The 23069-nt window shown below is 43.1% G+C and overlaps 1 protein-coding gene across 5 annotated transcripts in view; it reads right to left on the reverse strand.

Annotated features, from left to right (window-relative positions):
• The window catches only part of PARP11 (poly(ADP-ribose) polymerase family member 11), a 53901-nt gene extending 31081 nt beyond the window's left edge, over positions 1 to 22820 (reverse strand). For 2 of the 5 annotated variants that reach the window (XM_056117856.1, XM_056117854.1), the window contains exon 1: positions 22658 to 22820. In XM_056117856.1, the coding sequence (XP_055973831.1) occupies positions 22658 to 22675 (18 nt within the window). In that variant the 5' untranslated portion in view covers positions 22676 to 22820. Of the gene's footprint in view, positions 1 to 1288; positions 1503 to 22657 lie in introns of all 5 variants that reach the window. The other 3 variants (XM_056117859.1, XM_056117857.1, XM_056117858.1) reach the window with 3 other exon arrangements.
• Positions 22821 to 23069: the final 249 nt, after the last annotated feature.

Consider the following 23069-nt stretch of genomic DNA (forward strand, 5'->3'; position numbering starts at 1 on the left):
GTTGAAAGTTTTTTGACATGTTTATTACAATAAGCAGAATATGATGAACTGCAGGGGCTGGGGTGGGTAAAGGAAACCAGAGGAGAAGAGAGATGGTTCAGTGACTGGGCATGTGTGGTTAGCATGCAAAAGGCCTCCAGTTGAATGCCCAGCACCACAAAGTCCCCTAGCACTGCCAAGGGTCACTGAGCACTAAGCTGGGACTAGCCAATGTACCCCATTGGGTGTGGTCCCCAAACCAAAACAACAATGACCAGAATCCCTTGCAGATATCATCTATGGTAATGAAAATTTTCTTATCTCTTATGTGGAGAAAATCCCAAGTCTAGCATTAAAAGTGTCAAACCAGGAGAAAACCTGAATAAGGAACTCTGTGGTTCCTCTTTCCAAGATGACCACATTTCAATTAGCAGAAGAGTGTTATTTTTAAAATAAAAGTACACTTGAAACTTTGTTAACAGTCTTGTGAATCATGGTGCCTAAAGAAAACCTGAAAACAAGGCTGGAATTTGTTAGTTTGGGGGTCAGGCACTTGCCTTGCGTGCTACTGACCCTGTTTGATCCCTGGCACCCACCAAAGCAATGCAGCCTGTGTGTCTGGAAATTACCCTAAGGATACCACGCAACTACAGAAACACTTTTTTTTTTTTCAAATGGAGTAGATTTCAGTACAGGCGAGCACCTCCAGCATTTGCATCAGGATCTACAGCATGACCAACCCCAACCCCCACTAACTGGCTGGGTCACAGAAGTTCTACCTCTGGCATGTGCAGCCAAGAAGAGAGGGACTCCCCCTCTCTCCAAGCCCAGTCAGCCGTGAGAGAGACTCATCGGCTTCAACACCCACGGGCAGAAGCTCCATTCTGAACAGTAACACTGAAAGCAGTTCCTTTGCTTCCTCCCATCCACGGGATTCCTTCCAGGAGTAGGTCCAGAAGACCCAGGGCTGTCTCCACCATTCCCACCCACGCCTGCCCAACAAGCAGGATGTCATCTGGCAAAGATGTCCTGGAACTCCAGGATCAATACTACAGGGGTCTTCCCCCAAGGGGAAAGGCAGCCCACATGGATACAGAACCACACATTCTTGGGGAGGGGAACTGCTTTCTTTGGAAGAAGGAGCAGACAATCCTTATGCTACAGCGTGTTACAGAAACCATAGAAATCGTTCTGAAAGATAATGAAGGGAAGGCCCGAAGCTCTGAAACTAGTGAAATGGCTGAGCAGGAGGGAGGCGAATAGAGAGAACCAGAGAGAGCAAGAAAAGCTCTCCGGGATGCGAACCCACCTGGGAGGTATCTGACAAGGAACAATGAGGATGGGTGGTAGGGTAGACTTGAGACCAGGGTAGAAAGCTCCATGGCCCTAGGGGCCAAACACCAGGCCAGCATCCAGCGTGAGACGGTACGGGCATCCATGGTAGTCTAGAAGAATGCATGCAGGCCGAGATCGCATCAGCTTAGGGATTACCCGGGAGCAACCTCCCAAGTACTAATTAGTGCCTGGTGGAATGGACAAAAAAAAAAAAATGTGAGGACAGCTTCCAAGCCATGTGCAACCATAAAAGGTGGGTATCTACCAGCTCAGGCAACTTCCGCTCAACCACTGAGTAAATAGTTCCACTCCAAAGCGTAAATCATGCCTATACTTAGAGGGGCTAGCAGAGGAAAGAAATGGGGAGGGGGCAGGAATATCTGAACAAGGGCATTAGAGGTACACATGATTAGAAAGGGAGTGTGTACACTGAGTTCAATCAAGCCAATGCAGATCATCAAATGACTCAACAACAGTAATGCTCAAACAAATTCCATATTCAACAATGAGAGGGCGTGGGGGTCCAGAAATGTAGCTCATAGATTCAGGGCCTGCCTGGCTGACCCAAGACTTGAGTCTGATCCCTGGCACCCTCTGAGTGCAGGAGTGATGTGTCTGTGGTGCAAAATAGCCAAAAGTATGAACCCTCCCCCACCTCCCCGACCATAAGCACCATAATCAAGTGGTCTTGGTGGCCTTCAGGCACCATCAAATCTCTGGGTCCCTCACTCTACGACCCTTTTATAAAAAAAAATAGCAAATTTGAAAAATAAAGACACAAACTGTCACCCCAGAAAATACCCAAAATATATATTTTGTGTGATTGGGTCTACAAAGGGCTGGAACAATAGCGCAGCGGGTAGGGTGTTTGCCTTGCATGTAGCCAACATGGCCGACCCAAGTTCTATTCCTCCACCCCTCTTAGAGAGCCCAGCAAGCTACCTAGAGTATCTCGCCCACACGGCAAAGCCTGGCAAGCTCCCCATGACGTATTCAATATGCCAAACACAGTAATAACAAGTCTCAAAATGGAGACATTACTAGGCCCACTCGAGCAAATCGATGAACAATGGGAGGACAGGTCTACAAAACCCAAGTACACAAAATAAGGCAATAAAGGAATAAAACAATAAGGAGATGAGAAATAATAGCATAAGTAAATGATGACATTACAAATGAATGGACTAAACAATAAAATGAAAAGGAAGTCAAGTGAACTATACAGGCATGTGTTTTGGTTCTTGGGCCAAATTTGGCACTCGGGATATTCCTGTCTCTGTGCTCAAGGGCTACTCCTAGCCATACTGGGGGACCATATGTGGTGGCAGAGATTGAAGTATAACATCAGTATGCAAGGTAGGCAATCACATATGTAGTTTGAACAAGGGGAGGGGGGAGTAGAATGGGGCAGGGTGAAGAAAAGACAGACAATGGGAGAGGGAAGTGAACTCTGGGCAGGAACTGGTGATGGACTGAGTTATGCATGAAAGCCTATCACTAACAGTATTCTGTATCATGGTGCCTAAATAAAATTTTAAAACAAAATGTCAACAAAGCAAGAAAAAAATTAAGTGTGTTGAAATGAATAAAAATTAAAACCCACAGTGGGACTAGAGATGAAGCTCAGTGATAGAGTACATGTTTTACATGTGTGAGGCTGTGGGTTTGAGCCCCCACCACAGCAAAAACAAACTACAGGAAGGAGAAGAAAACAACTAAATTTACAGTAACACCAAAAGTAAGAGAATACTGAGGTGTAAGTTTAACAAAAGATGTGCAATATTTGCAAGACTGAAAATTTCAAAACACTATTGAAACTAAAAATTTTTTTAAATGAACTTTTAAAATCCCATGTTCGTGCACAGACTGAAAACTATCTGCGGGGGCGGGGAGGGGGGGTGTGTTAATCTGTGGCTGTGCCTAGGGCATCATATGTAGTGTGGGAGATGGAACCCATGTCAGCCACAAGCAAGGCAAGTGCCTTACCTGTTTTCCTGTATCTGTGACCCCTAGACTTAATTTTTTAAGATGGCAATACCTCCCAAATTGATCAAATTCAACAAAACCCCTACCAAAAATCCATGTTGGAGAACCCAGAATTGTCAAGCAATTCTGAGAAAAAAATAAAGTTGGAGAATTTACCTTCCCTGACGTCAAAACATAGTACAAAATCCAGTAAAGAAGAAAGGGTTGAACCACCATTGAGGATAAACATTTTATAGGTCAATGAAGTAAAACTCAGAGTGCAGAAATTAACCCAGGAATTTCATTTACAGTCCAGAAATTCTATTTACAGTCAACTGATTTCCAACAAATATGACAAGACAATTTAAAGAAGAAAGAACGGTCTTTTGAATAAATAGTATGGGGACAATGTAGAAGAATGCAGTTGAATCCCCTCCATTATAGTATACACAAAAATAAACAAAACTGGATTATAGTTCTAAATAGAAGAGCCCCAGCTATAAACGATATAAAAGTCTTAGAAGAAAACAAAGGCCTAACCCTTTGAGACCTTGGATGAAATAGCAGTTTCTTATATCTGACACTGAAAGTACAAGCAACAAAGGAGAAAACAGATGAAGTGCAATAAAATCAACTTCTGTGCTAAAGATCCTTTAAAAAAGTGACCAAGACAATCTACAAAACCGGAGAGGACAACTCCAAATCATATCCAGAGTACATAAAGATCTCCAAACACTCCATTTAACATAGGAAAATGGGCAAAAGATTTGAATAACTTCAAATCCGATTGAAACACTACTCCAGAGAAAATACGTAATGGCCAATAAGCACATGAGAAGATAGTATCATTAATCATCAGGGAATATAAATCAATGAGCTACCACTTTGTACTTACTTGGATGTTCATAATTTTTAAAAAAGACAGACAATAGTCACATTTTGGAAGATGTAGAGAAACTAGAGACTTATCAATTTTTAATACATTCAAATACTACTCTTCCTGGTTCTGTGCGCAACAATGACCCATGGCAGTGCTCAGGGGATCATATATCTTGCCAGGGGTTGGTAGGATCAAAACACCTTTACCCCTGTACTATCTCCCTAACTCCCAGAGGCCAAAATGACAGGATTCCACTAACATCTCCAGAACAGGCTAGTCTGGAGGGGCACAGACCATATGAATGACTGCTCAGGGATGGCAGGAGCAGGAGGGAGGCGAATGACTGCTACTGGAAAGGAGTTTCTGTTTGGATTTTCCGATAAAAAAATGTTTTAGAATTAACAGGCAGAGCCCAAGAGATGGGTCCATAGTAGAAGCACCCGTCTTACTAGCAGGTCAGGGGATCAGCTCTGGGTACCACCTACAGGCCCAGAGTCTGGCTCTGGTGTCTCTCCTGCCCTGGGTCCCCTGCACCAACAGGGTACTACAGCCAGGTGCACAAGTACCAGAAATAGGGCAGATAACCCTGGCAAGCACCACAACTTTGGTGCTTGCCACATCCTTTGGGATGCAACTCCCCACAGGCATAGGTTCAAGCATCACAAAGTGTGTGGCTGCACCGTGGACAAGTGTGTGGACAGCAGAACCAGGTGTCAACATCCAGTGAGCACCACACCACCAGGCGTGCAAGCACCACAGGTATGTGACCAACCCCAAGTACTGCCACAGCAGGGAAAGGCAGGCAATCCTGCCTCCAAATGAGAAAGGACAGCTGTGTGGGAAAGACGCTTCAGAAGCAAAGGATTCTCAAGAAAACAGTCCAAGATTCATGCCTGAACAGTGAACAAAAAGAAAACGTGTGTTTTTAAATTAAGAATAAATTACTTGAAAGAAACAAACATATATTGTGCACACACACAAAATCAGGATAGATAAAGTCGAACATCTAGTCCTTCTCGACCAGGAGTGTGCTTCCATTTGAAAGCACAGTCATGATTTTACTCAGCACCAAACAGCATGAAGATCTTACAATTTTTCACTTTCTAGACTTTGTATGAAATAACTCCTGTAACACTCCTGTAACACGTTACTGGTGCCCACTCGAGCAAATCAATTAACAGGAGGGTAGTGCTACAGTGCTAACAATAAGCATTATTTAAAACTTTATAAAAGAACCCAAGCACAAAAATTTGTAAGAACACAACCGTACCTCATGGTGTTTCACTAATAATAATTAAAAAAAAAGTAAAAAAAAACTTTATAAAAGAGGGGCTGGAGCAATAGCACAGCGGGTAGGGCCATTTGCCTTGCACGCAGGCAACCTGGGTTTGATTCCTAGCATTCCATATGGTTCCCCGAGCACCGTCAGGAGTAATTCCTGAGTGCAGAGCCAGAAGGAACCCTGAGTGCTGGGTGTGACCCAAAAAGCAAAAAAATAAATACATAAATAAAGAGTAAATCTTTAAAAAAAATTAAAAAAATAAAACTTTATAAAAGGTGAAATTGACAATCGATTGTATGTATTTAAGGCGTATAATGTGGGAAGTTCTGACAAGTAAATATCTATGATTATGCATGAAACTGCTAGAATCAAATTGATAGTGTATCACCCTCATATTCTGATGCTTCTCTCCTGCCTTCAGGAAAACACTATTCTTTCTTTCCCTACAAATTCATTGTCTTTGTAAACAATTTTTTTTTTTCAGCTTTTCTGGGCCACAGCAGCAGTGCTGAGGACTCATTCCTGATTCTATGCTTAGGGACCAATCCTGGTGGTACTGGAGGGACCACGTGTGCAGCTGGGGATTGAGTCAGGGTCAGCCTCATGTAAGACAAACACCTTAACCGGGTACTATACTATCTCTCCAGTCCTATCCTTTCTTAAACATAGGTTTTCATGGAGTCTTTCAGAAGGCATTCTCTGCTGTCTGGCTTCTTTCGATCAGCAGGACTAGCTGAAATCCATTCTACGTGTTAAGTTCATTTCTTTTGACAGCTCTGCATATTCTATTGTATCAAAATATCCAATCAATCACTTACAGACGGAAAACCTGGGTTGTTTTTCATTTTCGCTATTACAAAGAAGGTCACTCTAGGGGCTGGAGTGATAGCACAGCGGGTAGGGCTTTGCCTTGCATGCAGCCAACATGGCCGACACAGGTTCGATTCCCAGCATCCCATAAGGTCCCCCGAGCACCGCCAGGAGCAATTCCTGAGTGCATGAGCCAGTAGTAACCCCAGAGCATCGCTGGGTGTGACCCAAAAAGCAAAAAAAAAAAAACCAAAAAAAACAAAAAAAAAAAAACAAAGAAGGTCACTCTAGCTTTTATATACACATCTTTGTAGAAATGTATTTTACAAAAAATTTTTTCTCCAGTCTTGGTTTAATTTATCATCAATCCAACAACATGTTTTGCATATCAAACATTTTTTAATTTTGACAAAGTCCAGCTGATTAATTTATGGATTATGGTTCTGGAATTTTATCAAAGAAACCTTTGTCTAATCAACACTGAGAAGGTATTTCTCCCAATTTTTCTTCTTGGAGTTTCTAATACTGGTAAATGCATTTAGGTCTTTTTAAAAAAAATGATACATGTAATTTATTAAAATTCCAGTATGATTTATTGATAAAATTGCATTTTCTCTGCTGAATCCTATATTTATGTTTTAAGAATCAGCTGTCTATGTCTATAGTTCTATTTCTAGACTTTCTCTTCTGTTCTAATGATCACGGCCATGCCGCCAGGATTATGCTGCTTGGCTTGTCATTTCATACTTAATCACTAATCAGATAGTATCAGCTCTCCAAATCTGTTATTTTTCAGAATTGCATGGTTGTCTTGGTCTTTTCAATTTTGGGTTGAATTATATAGAAATTTATCTGGGGAGAAAGGGTATCTTTAATAATATTACATGTACTAACCAATGGATGAGGTATGTTTTGAGTTATGTAGGTCTTATTTTGGGCTGGCGTGATAGCGCAGCAGGTAAGGGCGTTTGCCTTGCAAGCGTCCAACATGGCCAACCTGAGTTCGATTCCTCCGCCCCTCTCGGAGAGCCTGGCAAGCTACTGAGAGTATCTTCGCCTGCGTGGCAAAGCCTGGCAAGCTACCCATGGTGTATTCAATATGCCAAACACAGTAACAATTGTCACAATGGAGATGTTTCTGGGCCCACTCGAGCAAATCGATGAACAAAGGGAGGACAGTGACAGGTCTTATTTAAAAAATTCAGTTATATTTTTATAGTTCTCAGGTATATATCTTGTACATAATTTAGTAAAAGATCTGTAGCACTGTAGCACTGTCCTCCCGTTGTTCGATTTGCTCGAGTGGGTACCAGTAACATCTCACAACAAATTGTGAGACTTGCTGTTACTATTTTTGGCATATTGAATACATCACGGGGAACTTGTCAGGCTTTGCTGTGTGGGCGAGATACTTGCAGTAGCTTGCCAGGCTCTCCAAGAGGGGCAGGGGAATTGAACTCAGGTTGGCCATGTCGGCCGGGTGCAAGGCAAACCCTTACTCACTTTGTTATCGCTCCACCCCATAAAAGATCTATTAAAGTATATTTTGTATTTTTAACACTTTTTACGTTGGAGTAGCATTTTCAACTTCCAATTCTGACTAAAAGTTGCTAGCATGTAAAGACATCTTGACTTTGGTAGATGAATCCTGCATCTAACAACCTTACTAAATTCATTTATCAGTTTAGATTTTTGGACATTCCATCAAATTTCCTATGGTGGCCCATAAACAAGTCACTATATTATCTATAAAATATCCTATCAAGCCATCATACTTTCCAAAAAGACATCATAACAAGAAATTTGCACTTGTCTAGCAAATATATATATATATATATATATATATTCTTGCTTTATTGCAGTTATATTCTTCATTACAATGCTGAACAAATAATATGATTCTTATTGAATAATAAGATAATAATAATAATTCACTCTGCTCTGAGGGAGACAGTATTTTGTCTTCCACTATTTCATTATTAAGTGGGATGTTAGATGATTGGTGTTGATGTAGAAGTCCTTCATGGCAGGGGTCCCTAAGATCACCCGCAGGCACACAGGACTCCAAAGTTGTTCTGCTCATAGTTATAACTTGCACTGTAGCACTGTCATCCCATTATTCATTGATTTGCTCGAGCAGGCACCTGTAACATCTCCATTGTGAGACTTGTTTTTACTGTTTTGGGCATACTGAATACACCACGGGGAGCTTGCCAGGCTCTGCCGTGTGGGCGGGAGGCTCTCGGTAGATTGCCAGGCTCTCCAAGAGTGATGGCGGAATCAAACCTGGATCGGCCGCATGCAAGGCAAACGCCCTACCCGCTGTGATATCGCTCCAGCCCATATAACATACAAAAATAAATATTTACAGACTGAAATACGCAAAGGGAATAAATACATGGGGTGAAGTCCAGAGGAAGCCCAAATGTCTCCTTCCAAGTTGTTCTGCTCATAGTTATAATTCACAAAAATAAAAATTTACAGATTGAAATAAACAAAGGAGATAAGCAGTTGGGGTGAAGTCCAGAGAAAGCCCACATGTCTCCTTCCAAGTGAAGGGGCAGGGAACATACCTCATTACTGAAGCAACCATATGTAACGCCAAACACACTGTTGCATCTACGGGATTCACGTGAGCCTGTGTCCAGTGTTTATTTGGGGAGTCATGCATGTAGGTATACAGCACTTGTGTAACTGACCGTTTCCAAAATTCCAGACCTTCAAAGGAAAAGTGGGTGATCACTGCTAAACGCTAAGGACAAACTGCTGTGGAGTGGCTCAACATGAAAATAACTGCATTGGATGAACCATTCCAATAACTCCAGTCCCACGGAGCTGGGCAAATACAGTCATGCAAACACTATTCCTTTCTTGGGAACATACAAGGTTTTAGAAACCCAGGTTACTACAATGACCCATTTCTACACACTCCTCATGAAAATGAGCAAGTTGTCTTCTGTTCATAGATTGCTGAGAACTTTTTATAAAAATCAGAAATAAACACTAGATTCCTTGTCAAATACTTTTCCCATGTATACTTAAGTGATCACAGTTTTTCTTTCCATTTTTATATAGTGACTATATTGATAGCTATAAAAATATAAAACCAACTTTGCACTTACTGATAAGTCAGTTACAATACATTAATCGTCTATCTATATTATTCAATTCAATTTGCTAAAATTTTATTTAGAATTTTTACATCTGTGCTCATTAAAGATATTGGTCAGTGAATTTTCTTGAACTGGAATGATTTTGGCACCAACATATGGGCATCTCATAAAATGAGTTACTGAATAGCTTCCCTTCAACTGTCTGCAAGTTTACACAGAATTGCTAGCATTCATTCCTTAAATGTATAGTATATAATTTACCAAGGGAACCAACCATCTTTGTGATTTTGATAAAAGAAAATAGTTTTCCTTATGGGTAGATATCCTTACACATCTGGAGTTCTTTAATAGATTTGGACTATTTGTTTTATTTTTTCTTGAGGAAGAAGAAGTTTGTATCTTAAAAAAATATGAATATCTTAAAAAAAACTTTATTAGTTTGTATCTTAAAAAATATGAATCCATTTAATCTAAGCTATCATACTGGTTGACATTTTACTATTTACAACTTTTCCTTTTTTAATTTCTATAGAATCTATGATATACCCCTCTTGTTCTCAGCAATGAAAATTTATATTTTTTTTTCTCTTCACATGCCTTACAAGAGGTTATTGATTGCATGGATGCTCCCAAAACACCAATTTTTGGTTTAGCTGTTTTTCATTTTCAGTGATTTCCACTCTCCCATGTTCTTGCTCCTGATTAAACCTAATTTGTTGTTTTTCTAGCTTTTTAAGTAGGAAACAGTGGTTATTGATTTGTGACATTTCATTTCTAACACAAGACACTGGCATATCAATTTATATAAATTTAGCTAAAAAGTTACAAATTTCTCTCAGTACCGTTTTAGCAGCATACCAGAAAGTGTTTTCATACTTTGTATTTTTCTTAACTTGTTACCAATATTTTATTTTGAAGTATCATTTATAACATACTTAAGAACTCTACAGATCTTTCTGTTACTGATTTATAATTTATATCCATTTTGATCATACAGCAGTCTTTGTATTACTTGGATTCTTTTCAGCTGGTGGTTTCTTAAATAGCCCAAAAGGATGAACTCTCATTAACCATTCTCTGCGTAGTTAGAAAAAAAAATATTTTTTTGGTGTTTCATGAAATTTTTGCCACATAGCTAACTGGCCAAAAATTAATAAGAAATAAAGGAAGAAAGGAAGAAAGGAAGAAAGGGGGAAAGAAAGAAAGAAAGAAAGAAAGAAAGAAAGAAAGAAAGAAAGAAAGAAAGAGGGAGGGAGAGAAAGAAAAAAAGAAAGAAAGAAAGAAAGAAAGAAAGAAAGAAAGAAGGAGGGAGGGAGGGAGGGAGGGAGGGAGGGAAAGAAAGAAAGAAAGAAAGAAAGAAAGAAAGAAAGAAAGAAAGAGAGAGAGGTATATTTAAAGACGACACAAAAACATGAAAAAATAATAAAATTAAAGATATTTCTCACTTTATGGTAATAACACACAAACTTGTTTTACTGATTGTAACTATCATTTACCTGTGAAAGCTCTTGTTAATTCATTTATTATACACTGTAGTGTGTTGAGCTGGAGCGACAGTACAGCAGGTAAGCTTGCACGGGGCCAACCGGGGCGACCCAGGTTCGATTCCTCTGCCCCTCTTGGAGAGCCCTGCAAACTACCAAGTACCTCGCCCACACGGCAAAGCCTGGAAAGCTCCCCGTGATGTATTCGATATGCCAAACACAGTAACAACAAGTCTCACAATTTGTGGTGAGATGTTACTAGACCCGCTTGAACAAATCGATGAACAACGGGAGGACAGTGCTACAGTGCTACAGTGTGTTGATGACCTTCCTAGAAGTGTGAAATCAGAATACAACATATACAAGATTACATTTATCAGTTGCACAAAGTTGGTTTCTTCTTTCATAGATTAGGAAATGAAACCAAACAAACCTAAATATAGTAAAAGTTTTCTTACAGTCAAACAATTATTTTCTTTTACAGCTAAACTGCCCTATGACCATAATCCCTAAGGATTATGTGGTAAAAATGTTTGCAGTGAGGACACTTGTGGTTGAACTACTGGACTGGGAATGAATGAGGTTGGGAAAGTGTACTTTGCCATTGGGTGCAATGGGATATAAATGTCAGCTAGGACAAAGCGGTCAATCCGGTCAACAGGGTTGACCAAGTCTTCTCTATTGTTGTTTATTTAACCTAGTCTATTAGTTACTGATGTATTAAAATACCCACATATATAAAAAACATCATGAGACAAGAACAGTAGAAACGAGGGCCTGGAGGACTGGTTCACAGAAGCTTGCCACAAGTGGGCAGGAAGAGGGCAGTTAGGATAGAGAAGGGACCATTACGACAATGATCGTTGAAATAATCACTCTGGACAAGAACTGAGTGCTGAAAGTAGGTATAGGGATATACATGATAACCTTTCAATAGTTGTACAGCAAACCAAAATGCCTAAAAGGGAGGGGTGGGGAAGGGAGGGAAGGAAACTGGGGACATTGAAGGTGGGAAACAAAAACTGGTGAAGGGACAGGTGTTGGAACATTTTATGATTGAAACCCAATCATGAACAACTTTGTAACTATGTATCTCACAGTTTATTTTTTTAAAGTGAAAATAATTCAGTGTAATAAGATTGATCTATTTCTCCTTGAAGCTATTAGTTCTGCCTCATGTATGATGAACTTATTAGGCTCATCAGTGTTACTTATTAGCTGATTTATTATTAGGCAATGTCATTCTTTATCCCTGATATTATGAAGATCTATCTTAATATGAATTACCCCCAATCTTCTCTTCATTTTGCCTTCATACACAAAGTGTGTTTGCTATAAAGGATTTATTCTAAGACTTGTTCTAAGGTCTTGCTCTTTAATCCAGCTGATAATGCCTTTTAATTGAGATGTTTAGAGTATTTACCATTGATTATTACTGGCTGAGGTTTAACATCTTGCTATAAATGGGGTTTTTATTTTGCCCTACCTGTCCTTTTTCCTCTTTTCACCTTTTTCCATCTTATTTTGGATTGAGTACTTTTCCATTTCATGTACTCTGGTGCCTTACTAAGTCATGGTCTACACATGGTCTACTGGGATACTTAAGACACACTGTGTTTTGTTCCAGACTAGGACATTAAAGCAAAAGTCACCATCAAGTGAGGCACACATCATTTTTATATAAAATTTATGTTTATATAAAACATAAATTATATAAAAGTTATGTTTATAATAAACATAACTTTTATATAAACAAGTTATATAAAAGTTATGTTTAAAAAACATTATTAATGTTTTAAACATTAGCATTTAATAGCATTGTCTAAAAACACAGAGGGCATGTCTTAGTAGAAAGTGGAAAAAGCTGCTAAAAAAGTGATGAGACATGACATGAGCATATTCTATTGGAAAAACCTAACAGACAAACTTACTCCAAACAGTAGCAACAAGCCTTCAATTTATTAAAAACAAAACACTGTATCACTGTCGTCCCTTGTTCATCGATTTGCTCAAGCGGGCACCAGTAATGTCTCCATTCATCCCAGCCCTGAGATTTTAGCAGCCTCTCCTTACTCATCCTTCCCAATGCTGCTCTATTGGAGGCTCTTTCAGGATCAGGGGAATGAGGCCCTGCAAGCTACCGAGGGTATCCCGCCCGCACGGGAGAGCCTGGCAAGCTACCCATAACATATTCAATATGTCAAAAACTGTTAAAGCAAAACAAAACAAACAAAATAAAAAACAAACAAACACCGTAGTATATGTATACTAGAATGTGAGGTACAACTATATGTATCTTTACTTCCCATGTACTCTAAAAATGACTTCAAGTTACTAGCTTTTCTAGCCTCTGGCACAATGCTTCCACCATCATCACTAATTAGCAAAACCAACTAAACAAACAAGTAAATAACACCTGGTAGGACTGCCACTGAGCTTCATGTTACTATATGTATTTGTGACAATCCTCATCTTACTTGACCTACCAGTAATACTCTGGGCTGCAGCGACAGCACAGCAGGTAGGGCATTTGCCTTGCATGTGGCCAACGTGGCCAACCCGAGTTCAATTCCTCCGCCCCTCTCGGAGAGCCTGGCAAGCTACAGAGAGTATCTCGCCCGTGCAGCAAAGCCTGGCAAGCTACCCATGACGAATTCAATATGCCAAATACAGTAACAAGTCTCACAATGTTACTGGGCCCGCTCGAGCAAATCGATGAACAATGGGAGGACTGTGACCGTGATCAGTAATATTCTACCCATTTTACTCTATCCTAAATTATTCTTTTCTCAATCTCCTTGAAATCATACTCTGAAGCTTGCTGTCTAGATTTGGCCACAAATTCTCAATCTTTATTCATTGTCTTCAGCCTGTCATGTTTTAGGGTTCCTCAGGAGATAGTTCTGGACTCTTCCTACTTTCTCAACATTCTCCAAACAGTCCTCAAGAATTAGGAAGTGAGGCTGGAGAGATTGCACAGTGGGTAGGGTGTTTGCCTTGCACGCAGTCGACCCAGGTTCGATCCCCAGCATTCCATAGGGTCTCCTCAGCACTGCCAGGAGTAATTCCTGAGTGAAGAGCCAGGTATAACCCCTGTGCATTGCCAGGTGTGACCCAAAAAGCTAAAGAAAAAAAAAGGATTAGGAAGCAATCCACAGGATTATTTTCTCCCTCCATGGAAATATAAAGGTAAAGGCCCTCCCGTTGATCGTCGATTTGCTCGAGCGGGCCCAGTAACGTCTCCATTGGAGACTTTGTTGTTACTGTGTTTGGCATATCAAATACTCTCGGTAGCTTGCCGGGCTCTCCGAGAGGGGCGGAGGAATCGAACTCGGGTCGGCCATGTTGGCCGCTTGTAAGGCGAACACCCTACCACTGTGCTATAAAATTTTCACATACACTGTGCAAAGCTTAAAGAGAAAATGGTTTTCACAAAAAAATCCCAATTGTCTTCCAAGTTAACAAATGTTCAGAGACTGAAGTAATCAAAGAATAATTAAGAATTCATTTACCCCTATCCTCCAAACATCCAAGCTAATTGGAAACACCCAGGACTATAGTTATTTAGTATTATAAGTATATCAACTATGTTTATAGTGAGCAAACTCACCACAAAACCTCATTAAGCTTGGTCAGTGTTGAGTATTCCCTATCAGCTCTTGCTCGGCAAATAGGGTGGTATTGAAGTGAAAACTAAACTTTCACTGCTGAAAGCCTTTATGCCAACCTCCATATTAACTTTCTCTGTTGACAAAAACAGAAAAGAGACCAAGAATAAAGAGGCATTCCTCAACTCATGCAGGTAAAAGTTTTCGACCCAGCCTGGAACTCCAGCAAGGTTTTCCTCTCTGATACAGAAAACATTCAGACTCTTCCCAGTATTACGTTGCTCTCGCTGCCAGGCCAGTCCTGTGAGGGTCCTGCCATCTCTCTCCCCCTACTCAGGTGATGTGATGCTGGGGAAACAACTCTAAAACCATGTGATATGGGAGGGCGGAGCACATAAAGATCAGGCTTCCTTCCTGCAGCTTAGGAAACCCTTCCTCACTGGTCCTTTTAAACTCTAAATCCCAGATCTTCAATTAAACTGTAACTGCTCAGGAGTCAGACAGTTCTACATTGAAAAACCTGGTGTTTTGAGAACTGTATTTGAAGAAAAATTCTGAGTGACTTTATTAGTGTTATTATTAAGGAAAAAGAAAAAATAAATAATAAAACCTAGTTTTGTTCTCAGAGAGTTCACCATCTTTGCACTTTATTATCATTCCTTTAAAAAAACAAAATGGGTACAGAGACATAGTACAGCAGATAAGGTACTTTCCTTGCAAGAAGCTGATCCAAGTTCAATCTCTGGCACCCCATATGGTCCCCCAAACTCTGCCAGCAGTGATCCCTGAGCACAGACCCAGGATTAAGCCCTCAGTACCACTGGGTTTGGCTCCTAGAACAACAATGAGGATACTGATTCATTCCTATCTCACAGTTCTTTCAGTTAACTTACGTTTGGGCAGACTTTAGCCACCACTTGATCTTTTGTTGTTGTTGTTTGTTCTGGGTCACACCCAGGGCCCTTGGAGTTACTTCTGACTCTGTGCTCTGAGGGCCACTAGGTGCCAAGGAACGAACCACTGCACTGAAAGCATGTGCTCAAGCCCTTCTGCTGTCTCTCCAGCTCCTGTCCCAACACTAAGCTCAGCCTAATGCCTTATTAGAACAATCAGAAAGAATGGCGCAAAGACAGCAAAATAGGCACTGACTGTTGTCGATCTTAGGAGCATCTGTGTTTAAGACACTATTTCTCAGCCATACTCTCAGTTTTAGAAACATGTTCCACCTCTTCCTACTCTAGGGCCTTAGGTTACGCACATAAAGATCACTGCTTAAGCAGAGATGCTGCAAGATATTAGCCACTGCCAACTGTAACTCCTCCACTCTTCTCTAAAGATGCTCTCACACTGAGATTTTCCTCATGTGGTGATTTCTACTCCACTCCAGCCAAACCGCATGCGCTGTTCTCATTCACATCCATGGTGTCTGGTCTTTTCGTTTCCTTGGACTTTCTCCTAAAAATACTTCTACAGCTTGAACATGTGGCTCAAATGTAGATTACTGCAAGAAGCCTTCCTTGTCCTCCAGATGCCCTTGAATGCCACTCCCCCCAAGCCCCCCCACTCAAATGGTATTTCAAGGCACCCATAGTGCAGACTGACTGGATCCATGATTATAACCTCCCTTCCCAGTGTCTAGAATGGTTTTTTTAGGCAGAATAGCCATTAATTCAATAAGTGTTTATGATTTCAGTGAAATCATGAGTCAGTGATCGAATGGGCTTGATTTAGACGTACCACCTTTGACTTGTCTGAAGGATAATCATTATAACTATCTACAACCTACCTCGGGAAAGAAACCAAAACCAAACACTTGGCAGCAATATTCACGAGGGTAGTAATATCTCAAACTCAGGATTCCGGCAAAGAGGGATGTGGTGAGAGAAGAAAAATGAAAAAAAATAATGTTGAGGTAGAAAAATACAACACTCTATTAAGCCAAGATTATGACTCTAGACAAATAACAGAAAGAAGCCCAAATCATCACAGTTCCAGGAAAACGCACAAGAGGCTTGAGGGGCACTGGTTACCACTGCATGTGGTGATTCATGTTCTTAGTGAAAGTGGTATAGTAAGAGGTGTGAAAGTGGGACTGGAGTTGCAGAGAAGTGAGGACAAACGACAAAAAGTATGTGGACTATTCCATGAAGATGCCTGACAGGCCCGCTGAAGGAATTTAAAGTAACTTTGGAATTTAAAGTAACCTTTATATATATATATACATACATATACATGTATATATATAAAGGTCAAAATAGGGCTTAGCAGGTAACATCACACCCATGCACAGACGTTAGCACGACTCCCACCAAACAGTAGAATGGGGACATAAGAATCACCATCACCCTGTTGCCTGCTCACCTGTCTGTCCTGCAGAAATCCTTCTACCTTCCTAAAAACTCTTATCACATGATTTTAATAGCCTGAGTATGTCAGTGGAACTGGGGAGTGGGAGGGCATTGACACTGCAAGTAAGGTCTTATCACTGGAGTCTCAGATATTTGTCACTTGGTTTAGTTTCTCTCACTGGTGTGACAGAGACGCTGAAACTCCATTATATATGTAATACAGTCAGAGTTACTCCCATGGCAGCTACAAGAATGACAACAAAGAGAAAGAGACAGAGAAAGGCGGTCTGCAGGCCCAAGGAATACCTTCTTGCTACAGACTCTGCTACTTTCCTAAACTTGAGGCCATTGATAGTCAAGGGTTTTCTCCCCACATTGTGGGAGAGCTGCCAAGCACACACCTCAGAACACAATGTGCTGCAGCCTCTGGACATCTGGTCTACCTTTGCAGCGGCCTTCCACAGACCTCTGCTTACACTTTATCATGAAAGGCTTAAGCAGAATCCTAACTGGGCTCATGACTATCATGAAAAACAGAGTAAAATTGTGTATGTGGAGATGTTACTTATAGATCTGTAGTTATCTTGTTGGGGATTCCCACCTCGCCCCCGCAAAGGAAACTACCGCAAGGGTTTTTTTCCATACTCAGATCATGGCATGGAAACTTTTCATCTGAAAGAGGACTGGAGAATTATCAAGGACTTGGTCAGTGCTTCCAAACACATTATCACATAGAAGGTACGTGTAATAAGAGGCTTATCTACAGATTAGAGGCAGTATAAGAAGGTCAAGAAAGCCTCCAAAAATACACAGGGAGAAATTAGGGAGAAGGTTTTAATCAAAGCAGTTCACAATGGCCATCCTTCACTGAGAAGAAGTTATTGTCTCATCCAATGGAAATAAATGGTAAAGTGAGATTTTTTTAAAGGTGGTCAATACAAATATTATATGCATTTATCTTCAGGATGCACTGTGTATAGTTCTAAAAAGTCTTCTCAATGGTATTTGCCATAGTGTAACACATTAAACTTAACTTCCGTTCCATAAGCTCAGCTGTAGAGACTATCCAGTTGTCTCTTCTATTAAACTGATAGATAACTAGAGAAACTCTCACACACAACACTGATGCAATTTTTAAAGACCAAATAGGTCTATAGATAGCATTCATGTTCATAGGAAGAAACGCGCTATCAATAAGAAAATACTGCAGCTCTAGTATTTTAGGGTGGAGAATGCAGGATCAGAAGAATATAGACTTAGAGGTGGAATCCCTGTCACTATTATTTTTGTGTTCCCCTATGTATTATTAAGTTGGTTGGCTCTACTGAAATCAGACAAAATTACCAGGGTGGATTTAGAGAAAACTGAAAGTTACTTACAAAAAGAAAAAATTAGGACAATGATGTCACCAACCAAATATCAGGCACTCAGTAATGCCCTTAAAATCCTCACCAATATACAGGTGCTTGGGTTGCAAATTCTAAGTAATGGAGGAGGAAGAATGAATGGTTTCTTTATTGATACAATCACTGTTGCTAATTTAATACATGATTACTGAGTGCCCACTATGTGTCAGGCTATGTTCTCTAGTCTGAGGATAGTGAAAAAGCAAGTATGGATCTAGAACACACACATGACTTCAGAACAAGATTTCTGACTGGCACCAAGACTTTGTCTTTTTTTCTGCCTGAGAGTGGCTGAAGGGCTTGCCAGGCAGAAATAGAATATAATTCAATATTTTATAAATTTAATTTATAATTAAAATGGAGCAATAGCACAGCGGTAAGGCATTTGCCTTGCAAGCTGCCTGCCCCGACAAGCCAGGTTCGATGTCTCCGCCCCTCTGGGAGAGCCCGGCAAGTATTGAGAGTATTTCACCCACACTGCAAAGCCTGGCAAAATACCCATGACATATTCTATATGCATTCAGGCTGGAGCGATAGCACAGCGGGTAGGGTGTTTGCCTTACACGCGGCCAACATGGCCGACCCGAGTTCGATTCCTCTGCCCCTCTCGGAGAGCCCGGCAAGCTACCGAGAGTATTCGATATGCCAGACACAGTAACAACAAAGTCTCCAATGAAGACGTTACTGGGCCCGCTCGAGCAAATTGACGATCAACGGGAGGGCCTTTACCTTTACCTTTATTCTATATGCCAAAGACAGTAAACAAGAAGTCTCACAATGGAGCCGTTACTGGGCCCACTTGAGCAAATCAATGAACAATGGGAGGACAGTGCTACAAATTATAATCAAATTTATAATTTAATAAAACTGAATACATTGATAAAAGACTGTTGACAGAATATGTGAAACTATATGTGAAACTACATGAGAGCACATTTTCATAATTCTAAATTATTTATTTTATGAAAGCAAACTGATTTCCTCTGATATGGCCTAATACTAAAAAAAAAAAAATGACAGGACTTTATCTTTTAAAATTGTACTAGTGCTGGAGAGCAAGTACTGGGATATGGCACTTGCCCCACATGCAGCAGACCCTCCCTGGATCCTTAGCAGAGCATTTGGTCCCACCACCACCACCACGAGGAGTAACCCCTGAATACAAAGCCAGGAAAAAGTCCTGAGCACAGCCTGGTGTGACCCCAAAACCCAACAAAAGAAAAAGAAAAATCGTATTACTTGACCACTGTTACATGATGGACTGAGGTTGGATGTCAAAGGACAACCAACAAATCAGGTCAACAGCCTAGTTTCCGCGGGGCAAATAAGTACGTAAAAGAATACACGGTTTGAGTGAAAAGCTGTCTGACATTTCTGGAACTAAATTCCAGGGTCGGAGAGGGGGGGCAGGGGATGGGTATCAATTATCGCAAAGGAATGAAAAAGTGTGAACCCCGGGTGGTGTCAGTAAGTGTGCGCAGTTATGCCAGCGCACGGAGGGAGCTCCACACGGCCCAACACCGTCCTAGGCCACGCTGCTGCCTTCGTCCCCAGGCGACTCGGGGCCTGGCAACCCAGTGTCCACGTTGCCATGGGGCCCCGAGGTGCAGCTCAGCCCCAACCGGTGGAGCTCCACGGGGTGAGAGAGCCCGCTGGGGGCGGGGCCGCGGACTCCCCGAGAGAGGGGAGAGGTCTGCAGGCGTGGCAGAAGAGAGTGGGCGACAGAACGCCACCAAGGGCGACCTCGCTTGCAGGGGGCCAGCCTGTGGGGGGGAGGGGAGAGGAGGGGGCGGGGATGGGGGCGGGGCGGTGCTAAGAACTTCACAGGGAGCTTAGAACAGACCCTCCCGCCCTTCCAGGGGGCTGAGGACCAGAGGGGCAAGGAAAGGGGGTGTTCCCCGCCCCCTCCACACCACACGGACACAGACAGACACATTCCCTCTCCCTCGCTCTTTCCTCTCTCTCCCCCCCCCCCCCACCAAGGGGCGAAGGAAAGGGGGTGGTTCCCCGCATAGAGACAGACACACACAAAACACACAGTCCTGGGGTCAAGGGGGGGGGTGTAGGAAATGGGGTGGTTCCCCCTATACATGAACAGATACACACACACACACACACGCGGGACCAAGTGGAGGGGTAGGAATGGGGATGGTTCTCCTCCCCAACACACACAGACACGGACAGAGACAGACACACACAGACACCCATACACGCACAGACATAGACACACACAGAGATACACACAGACATACACACATCCCACCCTCCCCACACATAGAGACACACATACACAGACACACAGACAGATACACAAAGACACACAGATACATACACACAGAGACAGACGCACACAGACTCACACACACAGAGACACACACAGACACACCAAAGACACACAGAGACACACAGACACACACAGAGACACACAGAGACACACAGACACAGACTCATACAAGCACACACACAGAGACACAGACACACACAGAAAGACACACAGGCACACCAAAGACAGACTCACACACAGACACACAGACACACAGAGACACACAGACACACACACAGACACACAGACACACACAGACACACAGAGACACACACAGAGACACACAAACACACTGACACACACAAACACAGACTCACACAAACACACAAAGACACACAGACACCAGAGACACAGAGACACACAGAGACAGAGACACACAGACACAGACTCACACAAACACACACAGAGACACACAGACACAGACTCACACACAGGCACACCAAAGACACACAGACTCACACAAACACACACACAGACACACTAAAGATACACAGAGACACACACAGAGACACACAAACACACTGACAGACACACACACAGACACAGACTCACACAAACGCACAGAGACACACACACAGAGACACACACAGACACCAGAGACACAGAGACACACAGAGAGACAGAGACACACAGACACAGACTCACACAAACACACAGACACACAGACAGACTCAAACACACACACAGACACACACAGACACACACACAGACACACTGAAGACACACAGACACACTGACAGACACACACAGACAAGACTCACACAAACACACACACAGACACACACAGAGACACACACAGACACAGAGACACACAGACACAGACTCACACAAACACACAGAGACACACACAGACACCAGAGACACAGAGACACAAACACAGAGACAGAGACACACAGACACAGACTCACACAAACACACAGACACACAGATAGACTCAAACACACACACAGACACACTGAAGACACAGAGACACACAGACACACTGACAGACACACACAGACACAGACTCACACAAACACACACACAGAGACACACACAGGCACACCAAAGACACAGACTCACACAAACACACACAGGCACACAGACACACTAAAGACACACAGAGACACACACAGAGACACACAAACACACTGACAGACACACACAGACACAGACTCACACAAACACACAGAGACACACACAGACACCAGAGACACAGAGACACACACACAGAGACAGAGACACACAGACAGACTCACACAAACACACAGAGACACACAGAGACGCACAGACACCAGAGACACAGAGACACACACAGAGACACACACAGAGAGACAGAGACACACAGACACAGACTCACACAAACACACACAGGCACACAGACACACTAAAGACACACAGAGACACACACAGAGACACACAAACACACTGACAGACACACACAGACACAGACTCACACAAACACACAGAGACACACACAGACACCAGAGACACAGAAACACACACACAGAGACAGACTCACACAAACACACAGAGACAGAGACACAGAGACACACACAGAGAGACACAGACACACAGACACAGACTCACACAAACACACAGACACACAGACACACAGACAGACTCAAACACACACACAGACACACACACAGACATACACACAGACACACTAACAGACACACACAGACACAGACTCACACAAACACACACAGAGACACACACAGACACAGAGACACACAGACTCACACAAACACACACACAGACACACTGAAGGCACAGAGACACACAGACACACTGACAGAGACACACAGACACACAGACAGACTCAAACATACACACAGACACACTGACAGACACACACAGACACAGACTCACACACACACACACACACACACACACACACACACACACACACACAGACACCGGGCCCAGCCGGGCCGTCCCGGGCCGCCGTGGGCCGCCGGGCAGTCCGAGCGGGGGCGGCGGCGGCGCGCTGAGGGGCCGCGCCGGCCGTAACAACAGCCCCGAGGCCGGAGGAGCCGCGGCGGGGGCGCGGGCGGGGGTCGGGGGTCGGGGGCGGCGGCCGGACCCTCCGCCCGGCCCGACCCCGCCCCTCGGCCCGCCCCGCCCCGCCCGGCCACTCACCGGATTCGCTTCCCACATAACGGTGGCGAAATCGGGCGGAGAGAGCCTGAGGGAAGGGGCCGGCCTGGCGGGGGGCTGTTCCCGAAGGTTCTGAGCGCCGGAGCCGGGCGGGCCACCTCAGTGCAGGCCGGCCGCGGCCCCCTCCCAGTCGCAAGCCAGCGATCCCGACCACCGACCACACGACCCTCCAACTTCCGCCCGCCGCCAGCCAACCAGCGCCCGCCCCGCCCGCCCGGAAGTCCGCCCCGCCCCCCCGACGCCCCCTTCCGGGCCCCGCCGGCCAATCGCAGCCGCGGGGGAGCCTGTCGCCGGCAGGTCGAGGAGTTTAAAGGGCTTGGAGCCCCGCTAACTGTCTGTGGCTCGGGCTGGGGCCCCGCTCGTCCAGTTCTGCCACCGGTCAGGGCCATGCCTG

Source organism: Sorex fumeus, unplaced genomic scaffold, assembly GCF_029834395.1.
Source record: "Sorex fumeus unplaced genomic scaffold, SorFum_2.1 ptg000036l, whole genome shotgun sequence".
Classification (NCBI taxonomy): domain Eukaryota; kingdom Metazoa; phylum Chordata; class Mammalia; order Eulipotyphla; family Soricidae; genus Sorex; species Sorex fumeus.